The following is a 21,282-nucleotide window of genomic DNA, read 5'->3' on the forward strand; positions in this document are numbered from 1 at the left end:
GACCTTGGTGTTATGAGCATTACGCTCTTACCAACGGAGCCAGCCGGCCTCCCCACTTTTGTTTCTTTTTTTAAATTGAGATACAAGTCATACACCATAAAATTCTCCATTTTAAAGGATATAATTCAGTGGTTTTTCTGTACTGAGTTAGTTGTGCTAACATTACCATTACCTAATTCCAGATTATTTCATCACCCCAAAAGAAACTCGATACCCATTTGTAGTCATTCCCCAATCCTCCCTCCCCTCAGACCCTGGCAACTATTAATTAATCTTTCTGTCTCTATGGATTTGCCAACTCTGGATGTTTCACATAAATGGAATCCTACAATATGTGTCCTTTTGTGTCTGGCTTCTTTCACTTAGCAAAATGTTTATACTATTCATCCACATTGTAACATGTATCACTATTTCATTCCATTTTTATGGCTGAATAATATTCCATTGTATTAATATACCTCATTTTGCTTATCCATCCATCAGTTGATAGACTCTCTCTTCATTTCGGAGCTAGAAATACCCCTAAAAACACCAAAGATTTTCCATGAAAGGAACTGGTCTGGAATGTCAGGGAATTCTTTCTACAAGGCTGAGAATTAAGTCCAAAACCAAGGCATGGCTCCAACCCTTAGGACAGTTGTTCACCACCCTGCTCACCTTTCCCAGAGGTGGGTGCACATCAAAGAAAAAGGTGCGGTTGATATAGTAACTTCCCATTTTTCCAAAGTGAGTCTCATCCCAACTAAAGGGAAAACAAAAAGAGAATAGAATTTTTAAATTATCATATAATCCAAATAGCCTTAATAAATAAAGCATGGTTAAAATTACAGTTAAAACCAAAAGCTATGAGTTTCAAGCAATTAATGAGAAGATTTGGATTTTTAAAAAAAGGCTTTTGACACAAGTGATTTGAGGAAGCAAGACATCAAGCTGGTCATTAGTCTTCATTTATACAGACGAAAAGGGTTAGCAAATATTTACCAACCAGTTATCATAAATTTATATCATAAGTTAAATCTATACTTATTGTGTATCTTGAGCTCCTATTTATTTTAAAAGGGCAAAGAGTTTCCCTATAATATAGAAAGGTTTGTAGTAAGAGTTTTCTTCCAAGGCTGTTACCTTCTAACACTGAGATTACATTTGCTACTAGAAACTACATTACTATTACCACAGACTACGTTGTGGGCAGAGAGAGCCTATAAGCCATGGTTGTCACAGAAGTCTGATTTTGTTCATCAATCTATGATGACTAACCAGCTGACTATGAGCTCACTGGGCTTGAGGGCTTACTTACTAGGACCCTAACGAAAACTGATCCTCATTGCACAAATTATTTTGCAAGTAAATAAGTGATTCTAATACAAAGCCTTGTTCCTTTGTACAACCACATAACACCTTTTACCCCCTACACGAGGGCTTTATGGTGGCAGTCCGGTTATCCAGCAGCGCCTGGACATTTCTGTTTGTTAGTCTCTCGCTGCAGCTCAGAAGAACGGTTGCTTTCTAGTGACTGTCCAATCCCCAGGTCAGCTTCCATAGTATTTATTACTGACACACAAAATAATAGGCAGAGCATGCTTGTCCCAAAAATGTAGGGTTCTTTTTGTTTTTCTTTAACTCAGTGGGTCCAACGGAGACAGAAGAGAAAATCTACTGCATCCTATAAGCACGTGGCTTGACATGAAGTGAGGACAGTAACATGGTGATGTCAAAGAGAGAAATAACTTCCAAAGAGTGTGACAAAATAGATTTGCAGAAAGAAGAGATCCAGTCCCAGCTCCAGCAGTTACTAACAGCACCACGTAGCAAATTCACTCAGCTTCTTCAGGTTTCTTTTCTCATCTACACAATGAAGACAATAATAGTATCTGCCATGTCCCTCTCGCAGGGAGGTGTTAGGGCTCAAGTCATTTGACATGTGAAAGAATTCTGTAGACTATAAAGTCCCACACATGCTGGGCCCGACTTAAACTGAACCAATGTTTGTGGTTAGTTTTGAAGTCTGTTTGGAAACATACTGACAAAGGGGCATGAGATTTTTACTTCAAAAATTTCCCAGGTAAAACTAGTACAGTAAGTCCTCACTTAACATCGTCAATAGGTTCTGTGACTTTCAGCGAAAAGACTTATAACAAAACCAGGTTTACCGTAGGCTAATTGACATAAACAAGAGTTAAGTTCCTGTGGCATCTCATGGTTATAACAAAACGCCGTTAATCCCAGTTAATGGAGGACCTGCTATAGTAATATCCACATTTCTTCTTGGCTTTCACTGCAGCTTGTGTTGGGAGAGACAGTCCTCCTGGACTCCCCTGCTCCGCTCCTACAGACCTTGCGGGCGGGGTATGCCAAGAATGCAAGGTCCTGACTGCTCTTTCCTCAGGCCATTTCTCACGGTTCTCTTTGAGCAAGCAACCTTGAGGGAAGAGTTAGCGTCTCCTGTTGTAACAGAGAGCAGTCTTGTTTACTGCTTATTATATTACAGCAAATTCCCCCAGCTCAATATTCCTCTGCTGAGATACAACCCAATACATGTGCAGGCACAGACCCATGGCATCATATGAGATTTGGGGGGCAAGGGGAACCGATGCCAACATGCTGCTCATCCTGCTTGCTGTTTCATGAGAAATAACGTCCTCAGTCTCTGATCCAGGACTTTGTCTTCTGCCAGCAGCTACAGAACAGTGACAGGCTGACTTATTAGCTTGCACATAGGGTAAAATAAAATCCCAGGTCCTGACCGTTTTGGTGACAAGCATAGGATGCTGAGACCTAGCTTTCTGTAAGAGAAAGGACAAGGACCCCTATAGGTTGGGTTACTGGATACGAGAAGACTCCTCAGCATCTGGTACTGAATGTCCTTGCCCAGTAGTGGGCAAGGAAGGTAGTAGAAGTCCCTCACGGTCCTGCCTGTTAATGAGGCTGAGTGGGGAGAGGCAGGATTGAAACAACTGGTCTAAGTGCTGCCATGGTTACTGCTCGCTGTCTTCTGGGTGAAAGGAGGAAGCGATGCAATCATGACGAGAGGGCAGCAAGCCTAGGTGCCCCTGCCGAAAGGCAATGTGGACGTGGCTGCCGAATCAAGGAATCTCTAAAACTTACATAAATGGTGCCAGCAGTAAGGACCTTGCTACACAACATAGAATTTTGGGAAAATGAAAACATTGAAAGAACCTTGGTTGAGCTGTGTTCTCAAGCCAACAGTAAACAAGCCTTTCTCAGAGGCTCAGAACCACCGTCTCCCTCTGTGTCCTGTGATCCCCCCTCCCACAACCTCAGCTGCTTTAAGGAGTAAGATGATTAAAGGTAGGGCCAAGGTCTCACTGTCCCCAAAGAGGACGGAAGGCCATACACACCCATCCTAGTACGGGGGGAACTCCAGGGAGGAGAGGAACTCAAACTCAGGACTCTATCGAAATCAGGGGCCCCCATGTCCACCCTATTCAATCCTATGGGGGAAGGATTTGCTAGGCGCAGGGGTTACTGAAGGTGCCATAGCAGTGTGTACAGGGACTGAAAGAAAAGGGCCCCCAAGCCGAGGACACAGGGCAGTACACCCGGGAGGCAGTGGTGCCAAGCGTATCAAGGGGCTAAAGGAGAAAAGAACCTTCCTCCAACCCCTGCATCCAGCACCCCTCACACTCCTGACTGGGGAATGGTGTGATCTCTGGGTGGCTGTCACTGTAGCCACTGATGCAGACGATTAGATTCATTAGTTCAAGGAGGAAAAAAGCGCTCAAAATTCCATTGATAGTGTTTGAGCAAGTTCCCAGTGGGGAAGCGAAGGTCAAGCGACCTTGTGGGTAGGGCCTTTTACTGTTACTGTGGCTTCCACTGGTGAATGTCGAAGTGGTATTGATCCCACAAGGGTTAAAGAGGATTATCCCATTCAGGGACTGTTGTGTGTTGAGGGCTGATCCTGGTGGTCCAGGAGAAATAATACAAATCCCAAGAACAGAAAGCGAAATCACAGCTTTAAAGATACAATGGCAGCTGGAGTGCCCAGGATAACAGCACCACCTGCTGGACTCGGGCACCAAGTACACAGTTTTTTAAAGGGGCAACTATCAACTAAGCCTTGGTTGACCTTGAGTGACTCACCATGAAGGACCCCTGCCACTTTGGGGCGGATCAACTGGGAATCTATGGCAAACAAGGGAAGGGCTCACCAAACCTTGCTGGTGAAATGGAAATGGTGTATTCAAGAGTACAGCTGCCCCGGCCCTAGAAGCATCTCAATTTTTCATGAAGGGGTGGCAGCTCCCACTTTGGGAAAAACTGTCTTCCACTCAACCACTTAAAGCAAAGCCACTGGCTCAGTGGAGCCCTTGATTCACAGAGATTCTTCTCAATGCTTGTGCCTAGCTCACTGACGGTCAGTTAGGCTCAATTAAAAGCTGATGGTGTCCACTGGGCAGCAGCCGTCATTCAGCCCCAGTGACAACTCTGGAAGGAAGGCCAACTGCAGTAAGGGCTGATCAACACAATGGGCTGAATTGAAAGTCTTCACCCTGGCCTTAGACAACACTCCTAAGAAACAAACAAGTTATATTTTTACTTACTCAGGCTTTGGCCATTGGCGTAGCCATCTGGTGTGTCACTTGGAAAACTATACACTGAGAGAGAAAAAACACCTCTCTTTGGAGATGAGAACTGTGGGAAAACATCACGGCTGCCTACTGATGGGACACTCTGGACCACTCACATAGATGTCCACAGTGAGGGCCAGTACTCTGATAAGACTGGATCAAGCTGCTGATCAATCGAGCATCAGCCGGACTGCTGCCATTGCCCCGTGCATTCACCAATGCACCGGGCATGGAAACACATCGTCCATCATGCACAAAGTAAGGGACGACGTGTATGTTTCTGAAGCAGAAGCCATTACTGCACGATGGTGGCTTGTGTCTCCTGCCAAAAGTTGGCCTGTTTGTCTTGCAGTAAAGGAAGCCACATTGCACGGGGTATTGACCTTGCCTGCTCCAAGAAAACTGAATATATTAGGATTTTGTTCCCCTCTGTGGGCTACCATCGGTGCCTCAATGCTCCAGACACTTTGTCAGGTTACAGTGTTGCTGATGCTGTTCCAGTCCAATCATCTGACTCTAGATACAGCATTGTGGCCTTGAAACTAATCTATGCCATGTTGCCAGCTTTCCAGACCATTTATAATCTGATAACGGTACACCTTTTCTTTGGCAATGGCCACCAAATAATAGGCCAGTAGTCAAGATATTTGATGACATTCCACACTCCCTCCCATCCACAGGCATATGATATTGTCAGGCACGGAAGAGCCCTCTCAAAAACATTTCTGACTCTACTTCTGTCTGGGTTCAGACACCTTAGTAAAGCAGTTTGGTCACCTCACGCAGCCATCACCAGAAAGGGTTCATCTCCTCTTGGCCACCAGAGGGGTAAAGATCAGGATAAAAGGTGTGACTGGCTATACAAACCGATTTTGAAAATTTGAGATTCTTCCCTGACCTTCCTGGGCATGATTTATCTTTCTTTTCCCCTAACAGCAACTCCAGATCAACCTGGGAACATCTATGGGATTCAAGTTTAACTCTAGTTCAGTCACCTGGATTTTCTTGCTGGCGTGACATGGTCCTAGAGCATAAAGATAAGGACCATTTGGTTGAGTACAATGCTTGTCAAGTCGCCCTATAGCAGTTCGCATGGGCCAAGGTGGGAGACGTAATCCCTCCAAAAGACGCATTAGAGCTGATTTCCAGCGAGGTCTTATTTTGGAGGGAACACAGTATATGAAATAAGACCTACTGGTCCTTTCCCTACCCCCACGCCCCACACACAGTTATTCACAGGCGGCTGGAAGGCATGGTTGTGGTCACCACCACAGGTTGGCTCCATCCTGCTGCTTAAGAGTCCTCCTGAGAGCAGCCTAATTAAATGCTGTATGAGACAAATTGACCAGATTGGGTCCCTGCACCTGTCAGTCAGGTTCATCAGAGTAGCCAATGGAGTAGCACATTTGTATGAAAATGTGCTATAAGCCAAGACGTGAAGGACAGAGAGGTGAGACGTGGGGAGGGACAATCCTCCATGGGTCTCGTCCTTCCGCACAATCTTGCTGGGTATGCAACAACGTAAGGCCCTGACTGTACTTACCTGGGCCATTTCTCAGCGTTATGTTTACAGCAAGCCACTTCGAAAGATGAGGGAATGTCTCTCTCCAGGACAAGAGTAACCTTGCTTACCGCTTGCTATGAAACAGGAGAATCCCCGAGCTTATTGTTCCTCAGCTGCAAGGGAAGCCACCATGTGTGCAGCCACCCATCTGAGCCCACAGCATCACCCTGTGGGACCTGGTGGGGGGGACGGGGAACTACCTCCAACACCTGCTTCCGGGGTTGTCCCGAACAAGCCCTTTGTCTCCGACCCAGGAGTCTCTTGTCTTCTGCCAAGACTCACGAAACAACAACAAACTAATTTATAACCGTCCAAGTAGGGTGGCCCTGACAGTTTGTTAGCTTGCTTGCTTTTCGGTCAAGGAGTTCCATTTCTAACATCCCTGCACTTTTCTCCTCGGTGATAATGAGAAAATGTGGCATCCCTTATTGGCCAAATGAATTTTCAGATTACAATTTTTCAATTAAAACTTTTCCTCCTTTCAACTGGAAACATTTTAAGCTTATGTAATGAAATCTGGCCATGCCTCAGTCTCGCAAGTGAGTCTTACAAAATAAAACCTTGAAGAAAATAAATCTCTCCGCACAGATGACCCAGGACCTGCTTCCTGGAACCCGTCACCATCCCTAGACAGCTAAGTTGTCCCTGCTCCCCAGGATGAAGGTACCCAGTTAAGAGTTCCCCCCCCCCACTGATGTCTGGAAATCCTGCAGATTGGGAACTCAGGCCTTAGGAAACTCTGTACAAAAATGTCCAGTTATCCTTGGAAAGTTCAAAGCACATTTAAGAGCCGCGAGTTGAGAGCCAGGTGAGACGCTGCTTGCAGCATAACCTGGAAGGCATGAAAACTGCTCCCTCAGACCCTAAGAAGCCCACTGCCACTGCCGAGAGCACACACTCTTCTTACATAGACTGTTCTTCGCCAAAGGTGACCACCGGAAACCTCAGTTTCCCCTCCAGCGCGACTCCGCCCGTCTCCCTGTGCATCCCGCCCCCTCTGGGCCACCGGGCCAATGAGAGGGCACGTCCCTCCTCCCGGTTGCCTTGGCACCCGGAGAGTCACTCACCAGACGTGCTGCGGCTGGTCCAGACGGTGGAAGCGGGTGGCGAAGGACAGCAGCGTCACCAGGGCCAGCAGGGCCCACCGGCCGGCCGCCTCGAATTGCCGCGAGCCCCAAACAGGCCGTTTGGGGCTCCGCGCTGCAGTCCCGGCGGCCACGTCCCGGCTCCCGGCCCTAGCGGCCTGGGACCCCCAGCGGCCCCTCCGGGGACGCAGCTCGGATCCTGCCAGGCTTGCGCCCACGGCCTGCAGCATCCTGCCCCTCCTCAGGCTCGCCCTGCGGCCCGGAGGCACCCCGAGTCTGGCGAGCCGCCCCGCCGAGCAGCCACAAAGGGGCACGTCGGGGTGCCCTGGGAAATGTAGTTCCTTACACCGGCCGCGGGCGGCGGGGCCGCGGCCTCTCTGGTGGGCGGGGAGGGCGGTGGCCTCCCGGGCCGCTAGGAGGCGGCCGGTGGCGCAGAGCATGGCGGACCGCGGGCGCCGAGCGGGCCAGGCCGGGGGGAACGGGCTCAAGGGACTGCAACTCCCAGCAGCGCCGGGACTGGAAGCGTGGCGACGGGGCGGGGCGAGCTCCCGGAAACCGTCAAGGTCATTCTAGCCCAACCCCTCCTTTGGCTGAGACCCGAGCCAACGTTCTGACGGGTCGTGGTCTCACTGGGCCTCGGCCGACGAGTCGGAGCGTCCCCGGGCGAAGCTGACTGGCTTGGAAGAGGCGTCGCCCCAAGTGCGAGATGCAAGCGGGGAAGGTGTGTGCCCCGCACCGGGGGAGAGGGGAGCTACTCAGAAATACGGAGAAACCGGGGGGCGGAGTCAAAGGTGAGCCGCGCGGCCCCGTCCCCAGCTCCGACAACGACTCCCAGCAGGAAGCGCGCCGCGCCGTCCCCGCCCCGCGCCTGCGCGCTGGCGGTGGGACCTGTGGGCCAGGCCGGGTGAGGCCTGCGCGCGCACCTCGCCGGGCGCGCACCGGGCAGGGCGCGCACCGGGCAGGGCGCGCACCGGGCAGGGCGCGCACCGGGCAGGGCGCGCACCGGGCAGGGCGCGCACCGGGCAGGGCGCGCACCGGGCAGGGCGCGCACCGGGCAGGGCGCGCACCGGGCAGGGCGCGCACCGGGCAGGGCGCGCACCGGGCAGGGCCGCGTCGCTGTTCCCTGGCGCGTCACCTGATCTCCCCACCCCCCGCTACGAGGACTGTGAACGTGGTCCCTCGCCTGCCTCTCCCGCGCTGCCCCGCGCGCTCCTTTCCCGGCCGATCGGCCCGAAAGGCCCTAACAGTTAACGTTTGCCCTTGAGAGCACCAGGGGCCGGGCGGGGCGGTGGCGCTTTAAGTCGTCACGGTCACTGAGGAGCTTCCCGGGGCCAGAGCCACGGTATCGATCTCCGGAGACAGGGGCCCGAGAACCTGCATGTGTAATAAGCGCCCCCAGAGGAGTTACTAAATTCTCGTTAAAGTTTGAGAGCAGCTGTTGTAGCTCGAGGGAAGGTGGCGGGCACATCGGGGGACACAGAACAGCACTTTAATAACGTGGAGCCCTCCGCTCCCAAATGGGATTTTAGGAGTTATTAACGTCCTTGTGTAAGCGACAGATTAAAAGTGAACTTTAGGGTGATCAGAATCTGTATTTGAACTGGAAGCAAAATTCTTCCAAGAGTGGTAATAAAGAAAACGGACACTTGGGTTTAAAATTTAGCTCTACAAGTGTAAAAAAGGAACATGGGTTGGTTTATATAGTTACAGGTACATACGGTTAAACTGCCCTCCGGTATGTCTCCCAATGGCCCATAAGTAGAAAACCTGAGGACATTTACAGTGACCCTGGTCACCCTTGTACAGGTCAAAGGAGTAACATTTATTAGGTTGGTGCAAAAGTAACTGCGGTTTAAAAGGTTAAAAATAATTGCAAAACCCGCAATTACGTTTGCACCCTGCCCTTCCAAGGACACCCGCTACCTACCCATCACCTGCTCTCCGGCCAGAACCACCTTCACTTTCCCCACAAAAGGTGCCATCAATACAGGCTGGGACTCCAGGGCTCGGGGAACCAACTTGGAAAAGCCTGGGTTCTCAGCTGTGCCCCTGCCCGCCTAGAAGATGGAGGTGGTGATTTCGGTATGGTGTGAGCAGATTCAGGTGGCAGCTTGGTGTGAAAGCGGGGCGAGGTGAGACAGAACTTGGGTGAAATGTCTAGTCAGAGGGATGGTAGGCCGGGATCTGACAAATACTGTTGAGTTCTCCTACATGTATCCGTGTAGGAAGATTCATGAACGCTAATTACTGGTAACTCCCCTGGATCCTGCTTTGAAATGCCGGGTACCCAAGAAGCACCAGAAGGATAATGTTGAATCCCTTGAACTCTAGAGGAGCGGTCACATACTCAGCTGCTTCCTGGGTCCTGAAGGTAACAAAAATTAGAAAAGTGGGCCAGGTGGGGTCATGGCAGGTCAGAGAGGGCATGCTCTGACAGAATGGGGCCCTTAAGCAGCTCCAGTCAGTTGTTGCTGAGTCCGCGGCCTCCAGATGTTTTAAAGCAAAAAGACAACAGGAGTCATGTATGAAACATCCTGATTTTTAATGTTGGCAACTACGTTCATCCCTCGATATCTACAGGGGATTGGTTCCAGAACCCCTCCCCCCAATGTGGACACCAAAACCCGAGGACGCTCAAGTCCCTTACATAAAATGTATTTGCATATAACCTACATACGTCCTCCAGTATACTTTAAATCACTTCTAGGTTATTTGTAATACCTAATACAATGTAACTGTTATGTAAATAGTTGCCATACCGTATTGTTTAGAAAATAATGACCAGGAAAAAAGTCTGTACATGTTCAGGACAGATGCAGCCATCCTAGGAACGATATAGTACACGTCAGCAACAACGTAACTTGTTTTTTCCAAATATTTTCAGTCCACGGTTGGTTGAGGTTGGTTGAATCCACAGATGCAGAACCCGCAAATAGGGGGAGGGCTGAGTGTAACTGAGACATGTTTAAATACTGTGTGGACCAAACAGAACATTGGGCTACCAGCTTGAGACCTCGGCTTTGGAGTGAATGGGCACATTCCCCAGCTACTTTTATGAGATCAGCTGAGAGCCTGGAGGACTGGTGGCTGGGAGGTTGTAAGTAAGGGGCAACCAAGCTTGAAGAAGTGGAATTCCTGGTCTATCTGCTGCTGCTGGAAGAAATCTAAGCAATCATTTACGACAACCCTTCATTTTACAAATGAGGGAGCTGAAGACTAGAGAAGGCAGGGACGCGTCCAAGGTCATACAGAGCTGGTTCCTCCACTGGGACTAGACCCCAGTATGCCAGCTCCCAACACACTGCGCCACACGAACTACGAGCTCAAAACCAGGCCGCCCTGTCTGCCAGGAGCATAAGACACTTCCCACAAGTTGGCAAGATACCCTTTCTGACCTGAGGCAAAGTCCCCCTGCCGCCTGCCTAGCCCAACTTCCCCATTGGCTGATGGGAGCCACCCTTCAGGGTCCCTCCTCCTTTCCTGCATCTCTGAAAGGGCACATTCCTCTGAAGGCCAGTGGTCACCACAGCACCATGACTGAGTCTGGCAAGGTAAAGGAGGGCACTTGCAGGCTGGCTTCCCCTCAAGAATGCGTGACAGCACAGTTTGGAGCCAAGGGACCCCACGGGACTCCTGGCTTCTGACCCAGAGAGCTCTGTGCCAGGCCTGAGTTGCCCACACGCAAGCCTAAGGAAGGAGACCTGGCAGGATGGCAGAAACAGTGCTGGCTTGGACAGGAGCCCCCTGGCTGGATGCTGGTCCCCCCTCCAGTGGATTCCTGGAGCTGGGAACCCACCGACCACGGGTTAATGTACACCCTCATTCTCTCTCCTCAGCCCATCCTCTATTCCTATTTCCGAAGCTCCTGCTCCTGGCGAGTTCGAATCGGTAAGAACTGTGCCTCCGCCAATAGCCTGGGTGTGGTAGGATAGGTTGAAGAAAGCCCTGCGTGAAAAGCTGTCCTGGGGCAAAGGGGTGCTCTGTCAGAGCTTCACCCCCTAGCAACCAGCACCCCCAGTTTCCTGGAGCCCTCAGCCCTGAACGGCATCGCCACCTAGGAAGTTCAACAAGAGGAGTGGGGGTGGCAGGAAAGGAGACTTGTTTTTTTTCTTGGGCCCGCCACTTCTCCCATCCTAGTCTCCAAAGCCCCTTAGCAACTATGCTTAAAGCGGGCTCACAAAATCCAGAGGGCCTTGGTAACGGGCAGGTAACAGCTGGCCTTCCTCAGCTCTTATCTTACTTGATCTGGCAAATTAAACAGAACTGGCCATTGTCCACCCCAGTTCATCCTTCCCTCCCTCGGTTTAACAGGGTCCTTTGCAAAGGTCATAATCCTAGCAGCTCATGCTGAGGAAGAACTGTGCTGAGTGCTTTTGAGTGCTTAATTCCACCTAAACCTCGGGAACCCTAGGAGGGAGATACTGTTATTGTCCCCATGTCCAGGGGCTCACAGAGTTAACTTGCCCAGGACTGCAAAGCTAGCAAATGAATGATGAAATGTGAACCTAGACCTCACTGGGAAGCCAACCTCCGCGACCCCTCCCCCATCCCAGTCACTTGGTATTTGCTGGAATCAGAACGCAAAAGCACAGGGGTGCCCGAGGACACATTTCTCCAAGAAGACGCCTTCCCTGGGCTCAGAGCTTCTGCCCTGGCTGGGCCAGAAACCAGAGCAGCTTGGGCACTGTCCCTCTAGGGCCTGCATACACTGGTCTCTCCTTGGCCTCAACCACTTTCGCTCTCCAGAGGAGCTGACCAGCCCCAAGGAAGAGCCTGTTCTCCCAGGCTCTCTGCAAACTGCCGCATCCCGTGCTCCCCTCTCTCCTTTGCTCTTGCCTCAGACGGAATGGCAATCACGAGGGCCCCGTTGTGGGTACAGAGTTAGGGGAGTGGGTGGTGACCAGGGAAGCTGGAGGGAGGGAAGAGGGTCACGCTGGGCCTTGACTACGTAGCGGTGTGGAGATAGAAGCCTCCCTCTGCAGCCTCATGGCGTCCTGGAAAGTGGGCCAGAGGCCGTCCCCTGACTCTGCTATCTGCCATCTCTCCTAGCTCTGGCCTTGAAAAGCATCGACTACGAGACAGTGCCCATCAACCTGGTAAAGGATGGGGGCCAGCAGGTAAGGAGAATGCCCCCAGGCCACCATGTGGGAGTTGGAGGCCTTGGAGAGAGACCAGTAGGGGGTGCAGACTTCTGCCCCCAAAAAGGTAAATAGGCACCGCATGGTCCACAGACCAGAGGAAACAGGGTGGCAAGCTGTGTAGCTGAAGGAGCCACTGGAAGGGCCCAGGCTCCAGGCTCCAGACCTCAGCCTGGCTCTCAGTGCCTGACCCCAGGAGGGTGGGTAGTGAGTGGGTCCTTGCCCCATGCTGGGCCCTCTGGATGTGCCTTGGTGGCCAGCGTGTGAGGTGCATTTAGCCAGGCCATTGGGATGAAGCCTGTAGCTCAGCAGCCCCTGGGGGAGGGGATACTGCACGGAGTGCCCAGGCATGACCTTGGGCCTAGGAGCCAGAGCTTTACCCAGGGGACGGGGTTCAAGTGTGGGCAGCGGACCTGGGGTCTTCCTGCTTGCCTGGTTCTGCTTTAGCCAAGTCAGGCCACGCCGCCCGCCCACCAGGACCTTGTCTCCACAGTTCTCTGAAGAATTCCAGGCCCTGAATCCCATGAAGCAGGTGCCGGCCCTGAAGATTGATGGCATTACCATCGGCCAGTCAGTGAGTGCAGGGCTTGAGACAGCCCTCGGCCCTCAGGGAGAGGACCTCCCAGCATGATAAACGTTTGTGGGACGGAGGAAGGCTAGTTGCTTGTTTGGGGAAGTGAAGGGAGACTCGGCCATATGGGGAAACAAGTGCTGCAGGATGAGAATCCAGACTGAGCTTGGGCCCCTGGGGAGCCTCTTGGTGTCAGAGGGCTCAAGCTGAGGTGGGGGCGGGGGAAGGAGAAGGAGTTTGCTGGCCTGTCCCTGTGGTCCCCTCACCGTGGGCCCCCTCACTGCTCCCTCTGGACAGCTGGCCATCATCGAGTACCTGGAGGAGACTCGGCCCACTCCGAGACTCCTGCCTCAGGACCCAAAGAAGAGGTGCCTCGTGCGCATGATTTCCGACCTCATCGCCAGCGGCATCCAGCCCCTGCAGGTGTGGCGCTTGCACACTTATACATGTGCACACTGTGCTGAGCCCACAGTGAGGTGCCCAGCGTGGGCGTGAGCGTGGCAGGAGGACAGGGAGGGATGCTCGGGCTAGGGCGAGGAGCGGGGAGGGGAGGGATCCCAGAAATCATCCACTCTGCTGGGTCCCCATCCATATTCCCAGAAGCCTTGGGTTTCCAAGAAGGAGCCAGAGGTGCTAGAGTGGGACGGGCCAGGTGATGGAGAGGCTGAGCAGCGTAGATCCACACCTCCCACCTTTAACCAGAGCAGCCTCCTTTCTTCTGTGCTGTAATTCCTGTATGATTTTATTATTTACAAATGTTCACTGGTAGGTAGGTAGGAAGGAAGGAAGGAAAAGAAAAGTAATAAGACAATTCATCTGTGCTAACCCCTGACTTTGCGAATGAGGAAATAGCCCCAGATAGGTAGAATGACTTGCAGTGTCACTCAGCTGAGAATGACAGAGCAAGGACCAGAGCCCAGGACCACTGACGGTGCACCTGTGCCCCTGTCCCCATGTCACTGTCTTGTAACAAGGGAGGTTGTCGCAGACATTAACTCCCATTTAACAGATGAGGAAACTGCAGTCCAGAAGTGAACTGGTTCCAGGGCTGCAAGGATGGAAAGAGTCCAGATCTCCTGAAAACCAGTCCTATGCGCCTCCCCCCACCCCGTCCCATTGCCCCATCCTGTATCCCGCTCCCACTCCTCACAAGGGACCATGTAAGCGGGAAGCGTTGGATGCAAGGGACAGAAGCCTTGGGTTAGGGACACACCTGGCACAGCCAGCAGCATCCTGTGCCCCCATCCTTACACGTCCCTGCCAGCATCACAGGCCTCCCGACTCGAGGAACCACTGGGGCAGCCTGAGAAGGAGGCTGCCAGGATCGTCACCCCCCTTTAACGTCAGGGCCCTGATGGGAGGAAGGGCTCGGAGCCTGGAGGAGTGGAGGGAGGAGCAGGGATACAGCCAGGGACACGTGGGAACTGAGCTTCCCTGAGGAGGCGTGGCTGAGCCATCCCAGCCAGGCTCCCAAAGCCAATCAGATTTTCCTTGGGCTACACAGAACCTGTCAGTCCTGCAGCAAATGGGACAGGAGAACCGGCTGACCTGGGCCCAGAAGGTCATCAGTTCTGGCTTTAATGGTGAGTCCATACTCCTGCGAGCTGCCCCCAAGGTGACCTCAGAGAAATGGCCTTTGTGCCCATGGCCTCGGGCATCTGAAATAGTTTCCCAGGATCTTTGGACAGTGGCATGGAAGAGGGTAGGGGGCAGGGCTGAGGAGGCAGTGGGCTGAGCAGCATCCATACCTGGCCTCAACTTCAGGTACTTCTGGGAACCTCAGTACCTGAGGCCCTTTAGAGCTGGATGATGCAACATCTGCTTCACTGCCCACTCCAGCCAAGAAATCAAGGTCAGCAAAGTGCCAGCCTGTCAGTATGAGAGCTACTGCCTTGGCCAATGACAGGTTTTGTCCCCTCTGGGGGAGGGAATGGCAGCTGGACTTGAAGAGCCCAGGAAAACATCTCATCCCCATGTCCCTACCAACTCTCTCTAAATCTGGCCTCCGTATTCCTTCCAGCATACATACCCCAAGCTGTCATTCACATAGCCACCCATTTCAGAACCATGAGGGCCAGGGTCCAGAAAGGCTGATCTCCCCTTTCTGTGCCCGGAGTAAAATTATTCCTGTGGCCTCCCCACAGCTTTGGAACAGGTCCTGCAGAACACGGCGGGGAAATACTGCGTGGGGGACGAGGTAAGCCTTCCCAGGCCTGCCCGCAGTGGCCTCCTGCCTCATGCTGACCCTCTTCCATGTAGACTCAGCCATCTCCCTCCACCCAGGGCAGGCTCAGCTCAGAGAGTTTCCTGAGAAGGCATGGGGTGGGGGAAGGGGAGAGACCAAGGCTGTTTTCTCTGCCAGGTAGAAGGTACCTCCTGGGGAGTTCTTTGGCTCATTCCTAGTCAGCTGCCTCAACAGGAGATGAGTTTCTTATTCCTGGAGGTATTCAAGCTGAAGACCTCATCTCTGGGATAAGGGGGTGGTGGTCTAGGCATCAGATGAGGGATTAGACTGGGTGATGTTTCCTGTCCCTCCCGATTCTGAGGTTCTAGGGCTCAGGTGCCCTTGACTCCTACAGGCTAAGGCCCTTGCCCTGTGAAAATTCTGGTACAGGGTCCCAACCGCCACCCTGAGGCTTCTCCTCTCTTCTGGGAGCCCTCACTAAGGACTTGGAGAGCATTTTGTAACCAGCACATTACATCCGCTGAGGCAATGAAGTGTTCTCTGGCCAGCCACAGAGTTGGGTGTCAGAACAACTGGAGCACGGCCTAGGAGAAGCCTTCAGCTCTGGGCACGGACCCAGACAGACCCAGGAGTGGGTGGGGCAATGGGGACAGATGGAAGAGCCAGCAGATGGGAGCATCAGGGGCTGGTACCCCCGTACTGTCACCAGAAGACACACCAGCCCAACCCGTGAGTCTGGGGTGCACACCCTGACTCAGACCTACCCACCCCTCTTTCAGGTATCCATGGCTGATCTCTGCTTAGTGCCTCAGGTGGCAAATGCTGAAAGGTAAGAGAGAGCTCTGCCACCCTCCCTCTTCCTCCTGGCTCCTCCTCTCAATGCCCAGCCTCCTTCCACAGTCAGCCCAGCCCCACTCTCCACCCCGCCCCAGCCACATCCTACTTCAGCTGCTGAGGTAGCATCTCATGCAGAGACTGCCTGCCTGGCCAAGGGCCCTCTGCGCGGGGCCACACCAGCCACTGTGGCCTGGAGGAAACAATGCAGAGGAAATCAGTGGAATGCCCCGTACCGTGCCCACCACAGCCCGGGTAATGCTACACAGTCCTGCTCCTAAGAGGAGGAGGCCCACCTGGTGGGCACCCCAAGAGCCTGGTATCCCCGACATGGTGTGTCTGTGCCCAGCAGTGAGCTCTACCTCTGCTCTCCCCCATCCGCCCTTCAGTGGGGCGTGAATGAGAACGAGTCTGGAAGGCAGGGCATTAGGCGCCCCTAGGGATACAGAAATGCCCCCAAGGAGCTGATGAAACGGATGGAGAGAGAAGCTGCCTCACACGTAGTAGGTTCTCAATAAGTACGCACTGCTTGGATAAGAACAGTAGGTAACAGAGATACCAGACGATACTGCACAAGACCTACCCCTCCCTAGAGAGCTGCCTGTGGAAGGCCTCCCACCTGGCAGGGCCACCTTCATTGCCCTTCCCTGACCAGCCCCAAGGGCTTCCTGCAGCCCTGCATCCACCCACAGGGCAGTCTCCCTGTACCCCTGCAGACCTTGGCTGAGGTGGGTGTTTCTCTGCCACAGGTACAAGGTGGATCTCACTCCCTACCCTACAATCAGACATATCAACAAGTCACTGCTGGCCTTGGAGGCCTTCCAAGTTTCTCACCCCTGCCGGCAGCCGGACACACCTCCTGAGCTGAGGGCCTAGCTCTCAAACCATGCCCCACTGGTGCAGGACTGGAAGCTACATGGACTGAACAGGCCTAGAAACGAGCAAACCCTAACTGAAGAGGCAGGAGACTTGCACTTCTAGCCCTTGAACTTGAACTCTAGCCCTGGATCTGCCTTCACACGGAGCCTTGCTGCCTTCATTCCCTCATCTGTCAAATTAGGGCAGGGTGGAGTGGGAGTATGCCGGGAGGGAGGGAGGTGAGAACATGTCCTACTCTTTGTCATGGGGCAGTCATGAAGATGAAGTGAGAATGTAGACTAAAATGCCTAGCAAGTTTACCAGAGAACCACAAGGATGTCTGATCGCCTCTTCCTATCCTCTCCACTGTACCTGACTCCACAGAATGCCCCTGCTGCAATTTGATAATTAAACTGAAGCCTAGTCCCCCAGCTTGTTCAGTTAAGGCGGATGTTCAGTTGTTCAATTAAGGCAGTACCAGAAAATGAACACTTCCTGGCTGGAATCCCTGTGTCTGGACCAGAAGAAGAAGTCAGCCAGCCCCTTGCCCACCCTGTGGTAGGCTCCCGGGACCTAATGGCAAGGAAGAGAAATCAGCCCAAAAACCTGTCTGAGAGAATTGCACAAGAGCTATAGGATAACAGATAGAAGAAACAGAAAAGAAAGTATTTTGTGACCAGCGAAGTTCCCAGGACTAGGAATGGTACCATCGCTGTGTTCCCCCGCAGCACTGAGAGGGAAGTGGGCCCTTCACGCCAGTCCCTCATCTTTGGAGCATTCTCTGGACCAGCCCCAGGATTAGGTACTTAGGGTACATCCAGTCACGAATGAATGGCCCTGGGCACTGGAGATAGCCTCCTCCTTGGGCAGTGGGAACAGAAACTGAGAGACCGGGTAACAGTTTACCTTTGGTTCTCTTGCCTGGCAATGTTCAACCAGAACTAGGATCACCTCTTGGCAGAGATATTGTAGGGATACTGGGATCACTTTTGGGAATGAAACGAAAGACCTTTATGTCTCATTCCTGACATTGCATTTCCCCTGTATGGCTGATGTTTAAACAGGGAATTAAGATAACGAGTCTGGTTCAAATGGAAGTTACATTTCTCGGCCATGAGTTCCTTTTCTTCAGCCCCAATCCTAGGGTACCTAGTTCTCCCCTCTCATCCTGGGCTCCATTGTGGCCTCTCCTTCTCTCTTAGATGACGGGGGTTTCAGGCTCCAGAATGACTAAATTGGGCCACTCTTGTTCATGAGGTGAATTTGTCCTTTCAGAGCCAGAGAGCATAACGGAGAGTAGCTATGACACAGCAATGATGAGTGCGACTCAGGGGTACTTCCTGTCCTGCCCTGCTGCCATCTGGACCCTTTTCTCAGGTTACTCCAGACTTGCCTAGCTGGATAAGGTTCATCTGCGCTTTCTCCAAGAAACCTTTACTTGAGATGACACTAATCTCCTTAGCTTGGTTATCAGCAGTCACCTGATTCAGGCATTTAAAATAGGTAATTAAAACTCCTGTGGATTTGAAAGACAGAACGAACTTGGGAGAGGAGGGCAGCCCATACTTCAAGCCATGCTTCCACAACGCCCACAGCTCGGTGCCTACCTGGCCCTGGAGAAACAAGGGATCAGCAAGCAGCAGTCGGCACGCCACGGGCTAGGCTTGGCCAGACGCGATGCTACCCTCACTTCCCCGGGATTAAGGCGGCAGTTGGCCCTGCCTCTCACCAACAGGCCTTTGGGAGCCCAAATGACCTGAAACGATTTCCAGTACTGCCGAGGTTACCAGGTTCCCGCACCCCTTCGTCCTTCCAGCCTCACCTCCAGGCAACAGAAACCCAAGAGACTTCTGGGAAATGAGGGAACTAGATAGATTCCACACCTAGGACAAAGTACAGAAACAGACCACCTGAGACCAGTCCCCCTGCCCTGAATGATTCTAGAGAGAACTAGATATAATGAGGGGGCGAACCAGGATTATTCCTAGAAGAAAACAATCTGCTGGCTGTCCTACCCTAGCTAGTAAACAGACTTACAACTTCCCTCCATCCAGTCCACCAGCATGCAGAGCCCTCCCAGGTGACCCCCACGGGCTGGGAGCTGGGATATGTGGGTATATGATAGATATGGCCCCTGCTCTCGCTGAGCTTGATTCCCTCTACTTCTAGAAATTCAGTCGGAGTGCTCTGACTCTGCCATTCGACATTGTGGGTCTGTTGCCTATCTGCTGGTCTCTGATCCAAGATGATTTCCAAGTAAGGGTTGATATATTTCAAGTCGAGTCTCTTCCTGGTCAGAATCAGAATACTAATCTGTTGACCCTGGGGCTCCATCAGCCATCCTAAAACTAATGACGAAAGTTGAATGGATTTTAAGGAAATCTAAATCATGTAAAGAGGCCACACAGCTTCTATTATCAAACATTTAGAAACCATGCCTCATCGAATGCACCAAACTCATTTGATGTATTTTTCCCATAGTTCTCACAGCTCAGGTCCTCTAGTTCAACAGGGATTTCCTGGTATTATGTCAGATGAAACCAGCCCGGGAGGGTGGGGAGGGGTAGAGAACAAATGCTATGGCTTTTCCTCTGGATTTAGGAGAGATCTTTGGAGTCCATGACATTTCTGAGGCTCTCCTTTCTCATTGGTTTTCCCCAAACCTTCCACCCCCAAACCCAGATAAACCTGTCCCTCCCCACAAAATCATAAATGTCTCTGAACCCAAGAAACTCACTCTAGACTCCCCTGAGGTGACTCACCTGGAAAGTGCTGGGTTCCTACAAGCATCCCCACACCAACTGCCTGTGCCGCCCGGAAGGTGACTGACCAACGCTTTGTGGTTCTCCGCGGTACTGGCGTTAGGAGGACAAGAGTCCATCTCCTTGTCTCAGGATGCTTTTGTCAAGATTGTAAAACTAGAACCTAAGCCATGGGAGCTTCCCACCGTCTGAAGCAACACAAGTTGGTCTCGAGGCTAGGGCTGGGAACCATCCTTGCCGCCTCCTTCTCCTAGAACCGAGGAGAGAACCATCCCAGGACAAACTCAGCTCTCACGGGCCGGCAACAACTTCTCTGCTGTCTCCTGTGGATTTCAGGGACCAGGGCTGTGAGGAAGTGAGGGGAGCAGTGGAGCTGGAATTGAGAGGGCTGCAGAGAGAAAGCATATCCAGGGGGGGCCAGCAGTTCAGGGTAAGTGAGGGATGGAAAAGGAATGCGTGTTGGGGGAGGAGAGGGTTGTGGGGTGAGTAGATGTTGTGGCCTCACCGACTGACCAAAGGAAACCAGTCTGGTTTCTGGGTCTGCAGTTTTGGGTCAGAGCGAGGCTAGCATGTGTTCCCAGCCCTGGGGCCCCCATGCAATCCAGGTCATCAACATGCTTAGCTGCCTGGCTGTTGAGTTATGTGGAGACCTGAGGTTTTGCCAGCTTCAGCTGCTCCCCATAGGGAACCTCTTTCCAGGGGCCTGGGGCAGTCTACATGGGAGAAAGGAGATCCTGTTTCTCTATTCCCAGAGAACTTAGCTATGCTTTAGGGAGTCAGAGAAAGCGGCATTTCTACACCATCTTCCATGCAGGAGAGCAGAGTTCCCCCAAGCTGCTGTAGGGCTGCAGTCCTGACCTGCCTTGTTACCCCAGAACCAAGCAAGGTGACTAGCCTTCTCCGTAAGTGCATGTTACATTGACAGATAACCTTCCTGTACAACCGTGGCTGGCTAACCCCTCCCCTCTCTGAATGTGTCTCTCCTCTTTTGGGGGCCCTAGAAGATCATGAAGGAGCAAACATTTCTCCAAGTGCAAAGACTTTTCTCTAGTGGTCAGACCAGATGGCTCCAAGGCTTAGCAATAATGAAGCTTCTATATTGGGTTTTGAAGACTACCTCCTCTGTGACCCCCTCCAGTCTGCAAATAAATTCTTATTTTCAGGGATCAGATGTATCTCTCAATCTAAAACCGTCACCTCTTTAGGGGATATTTTCTGGCAGGTGCTTCTCTCCCCAGGCTGAGTGGGTGGCAAAAGTCAAGGCCTTCTTCATTTCCACATTAGTTGTTAGGTCTGTGAAGAACAGTTGGTAGGTACCTGGTCCTGGTATGCCAGAGGCCACAGGGAGACGTGATCTGCAGTCTTCCTACAGTGGATGTGGCCACAGTGGATGAAGAGCAGATGTTGGAGTGGCCTGATATTGGTAATTAGATGGAAACAGTCCTGGCAAATACCTCAGAAGGATAAAAGCAGGAAGAAGGTGCCAGGAAATACTTGAGAACAAAACAAAATACAGGATTTTGTTCCAAAGCAATTTTGCATATCCATTACGGAAAGTAGTAACCTTATTGGACAAGCAGGTGGCTACACATATTCGTAAGATAAGGACTCATTTTATTGGCTCCTTCTAACTTTTAAACTTCTTTAGCTCTTGATTCCAAGGTCACAGCAGGCATCATTCCCCTTTGGGAGA

The 21,282-nt window shown here is 52.1% G+C and overlaps 2 protein-coding genes across 10 annotated transcripts in view; one reads left to right on the forward strand and one right to left on the reverse strand.

Annotated features, from left to right (window-relative positions):
- The window catches only part of POMT2 (protein O-mannosyltransferase 2), a 39,267-nt gene extending 31,523 nt beyond the window's left edge, over window positions 1–7,744 (reverse strand). Inside the window, exons 1-2 of the mRNA XM_081049784.1 lie at window positions 7,224–7,744; window positions 658–742 (exon numbers count right to left, since the gene is read on the reverse strand). Coding sequence (XP_080905910.1) covers window positions 658–742; window positions 7,224–7,681 — 543 coding nt within the window. The 5' untranslated portion in view covers window positions 7,682–7,744. The remainder of the gene's footprint in view (window positions 1–657; window positions 743–7,223) is intronic.
- On the forward strand, window positions 7,656–20,757 carry GSTZ1 (glutathione S-transferase zeta 1). Of its 9 annotated transcripts, none has more exons than XM_081049790.1 (10): window positions 7,786–8,032; window positions 9,467–9,612; window positions 11,078–11,129; window positions 12,291–12,358; window positions 12,873–12,953; window positions 13,248–13,373; window positions 14,455–14,533; window positions 15,095–15,147; window positions 15,915–15,964; window positions 16,719–20,757. In XM_081049790.1, the coding sequence occupies exons 2-10, from the start codon at window positions 9,550–9,552 to the stop codon at window positions 16,843–16,845; spliced, it is 699 nt and encodes a 232-aa protein (XP_080905916.1). In that variant the 5' UTR covers window positions 7,786–8,032; window positions 9,467–9,549; the 3' UTR covers window positions 16,846–20,757. The 9 variants fall into 9 exon arrangements, with proteins under 9 accessions (XP_080905920.1, XP_080905916.1, XP_080905921.1 ...); XM_081049791.1 differs by having other exon boundaries at window positions 7,829–7,962; XM_081049794.1 differs by lacking the exon at window positions 9,467–9,612 and having other exon boundaries at window positions 7,656–7,962.
- The last annotated feature ends 525 nt before the right edge of the window (window positions 20,758–21,282 follow it).

This window comes from Rhinolophus hipposideros (genome assembly GCF_964194185.1).
Source record: "Rhinolophus hipposideros genome assembly, chromosome: 5".
NCBI lineage: Eukaryota > Metazoa > Chordata > Mammalia > Chiroptera > Rhinolophidae > Rhinolophus > Rhinolophus hipposideros.

What these genes read in the sequence shown, in the direction of transcription:
- GSTZ1 (XM_081049793.1), top strand. Translation starts at nt 10,688, where the DNA reads ATGGGAGCCACCCTTCAGGGTCCCTCCTCCTTTCCTGCATCTCTGAAA. An exon ending in GCATTACCATCGGCCAGTCA is followed by an intron (nt 12,954 to 13,247) that starts GTGAGTGCAGGG and finishes CCCTCTGGACAG; the next exon opens with CTGGCCATCATCGAGTACCT. An exon ending in AATACTGCGTGGGGGACGAG is followed by an intron (nt 15,148 to 15,914) that starts GTAAGCCTTCCC and finishes CCCCTCTTTCAG; the next exon opens with GTATCCATGGCTGATCTCTG.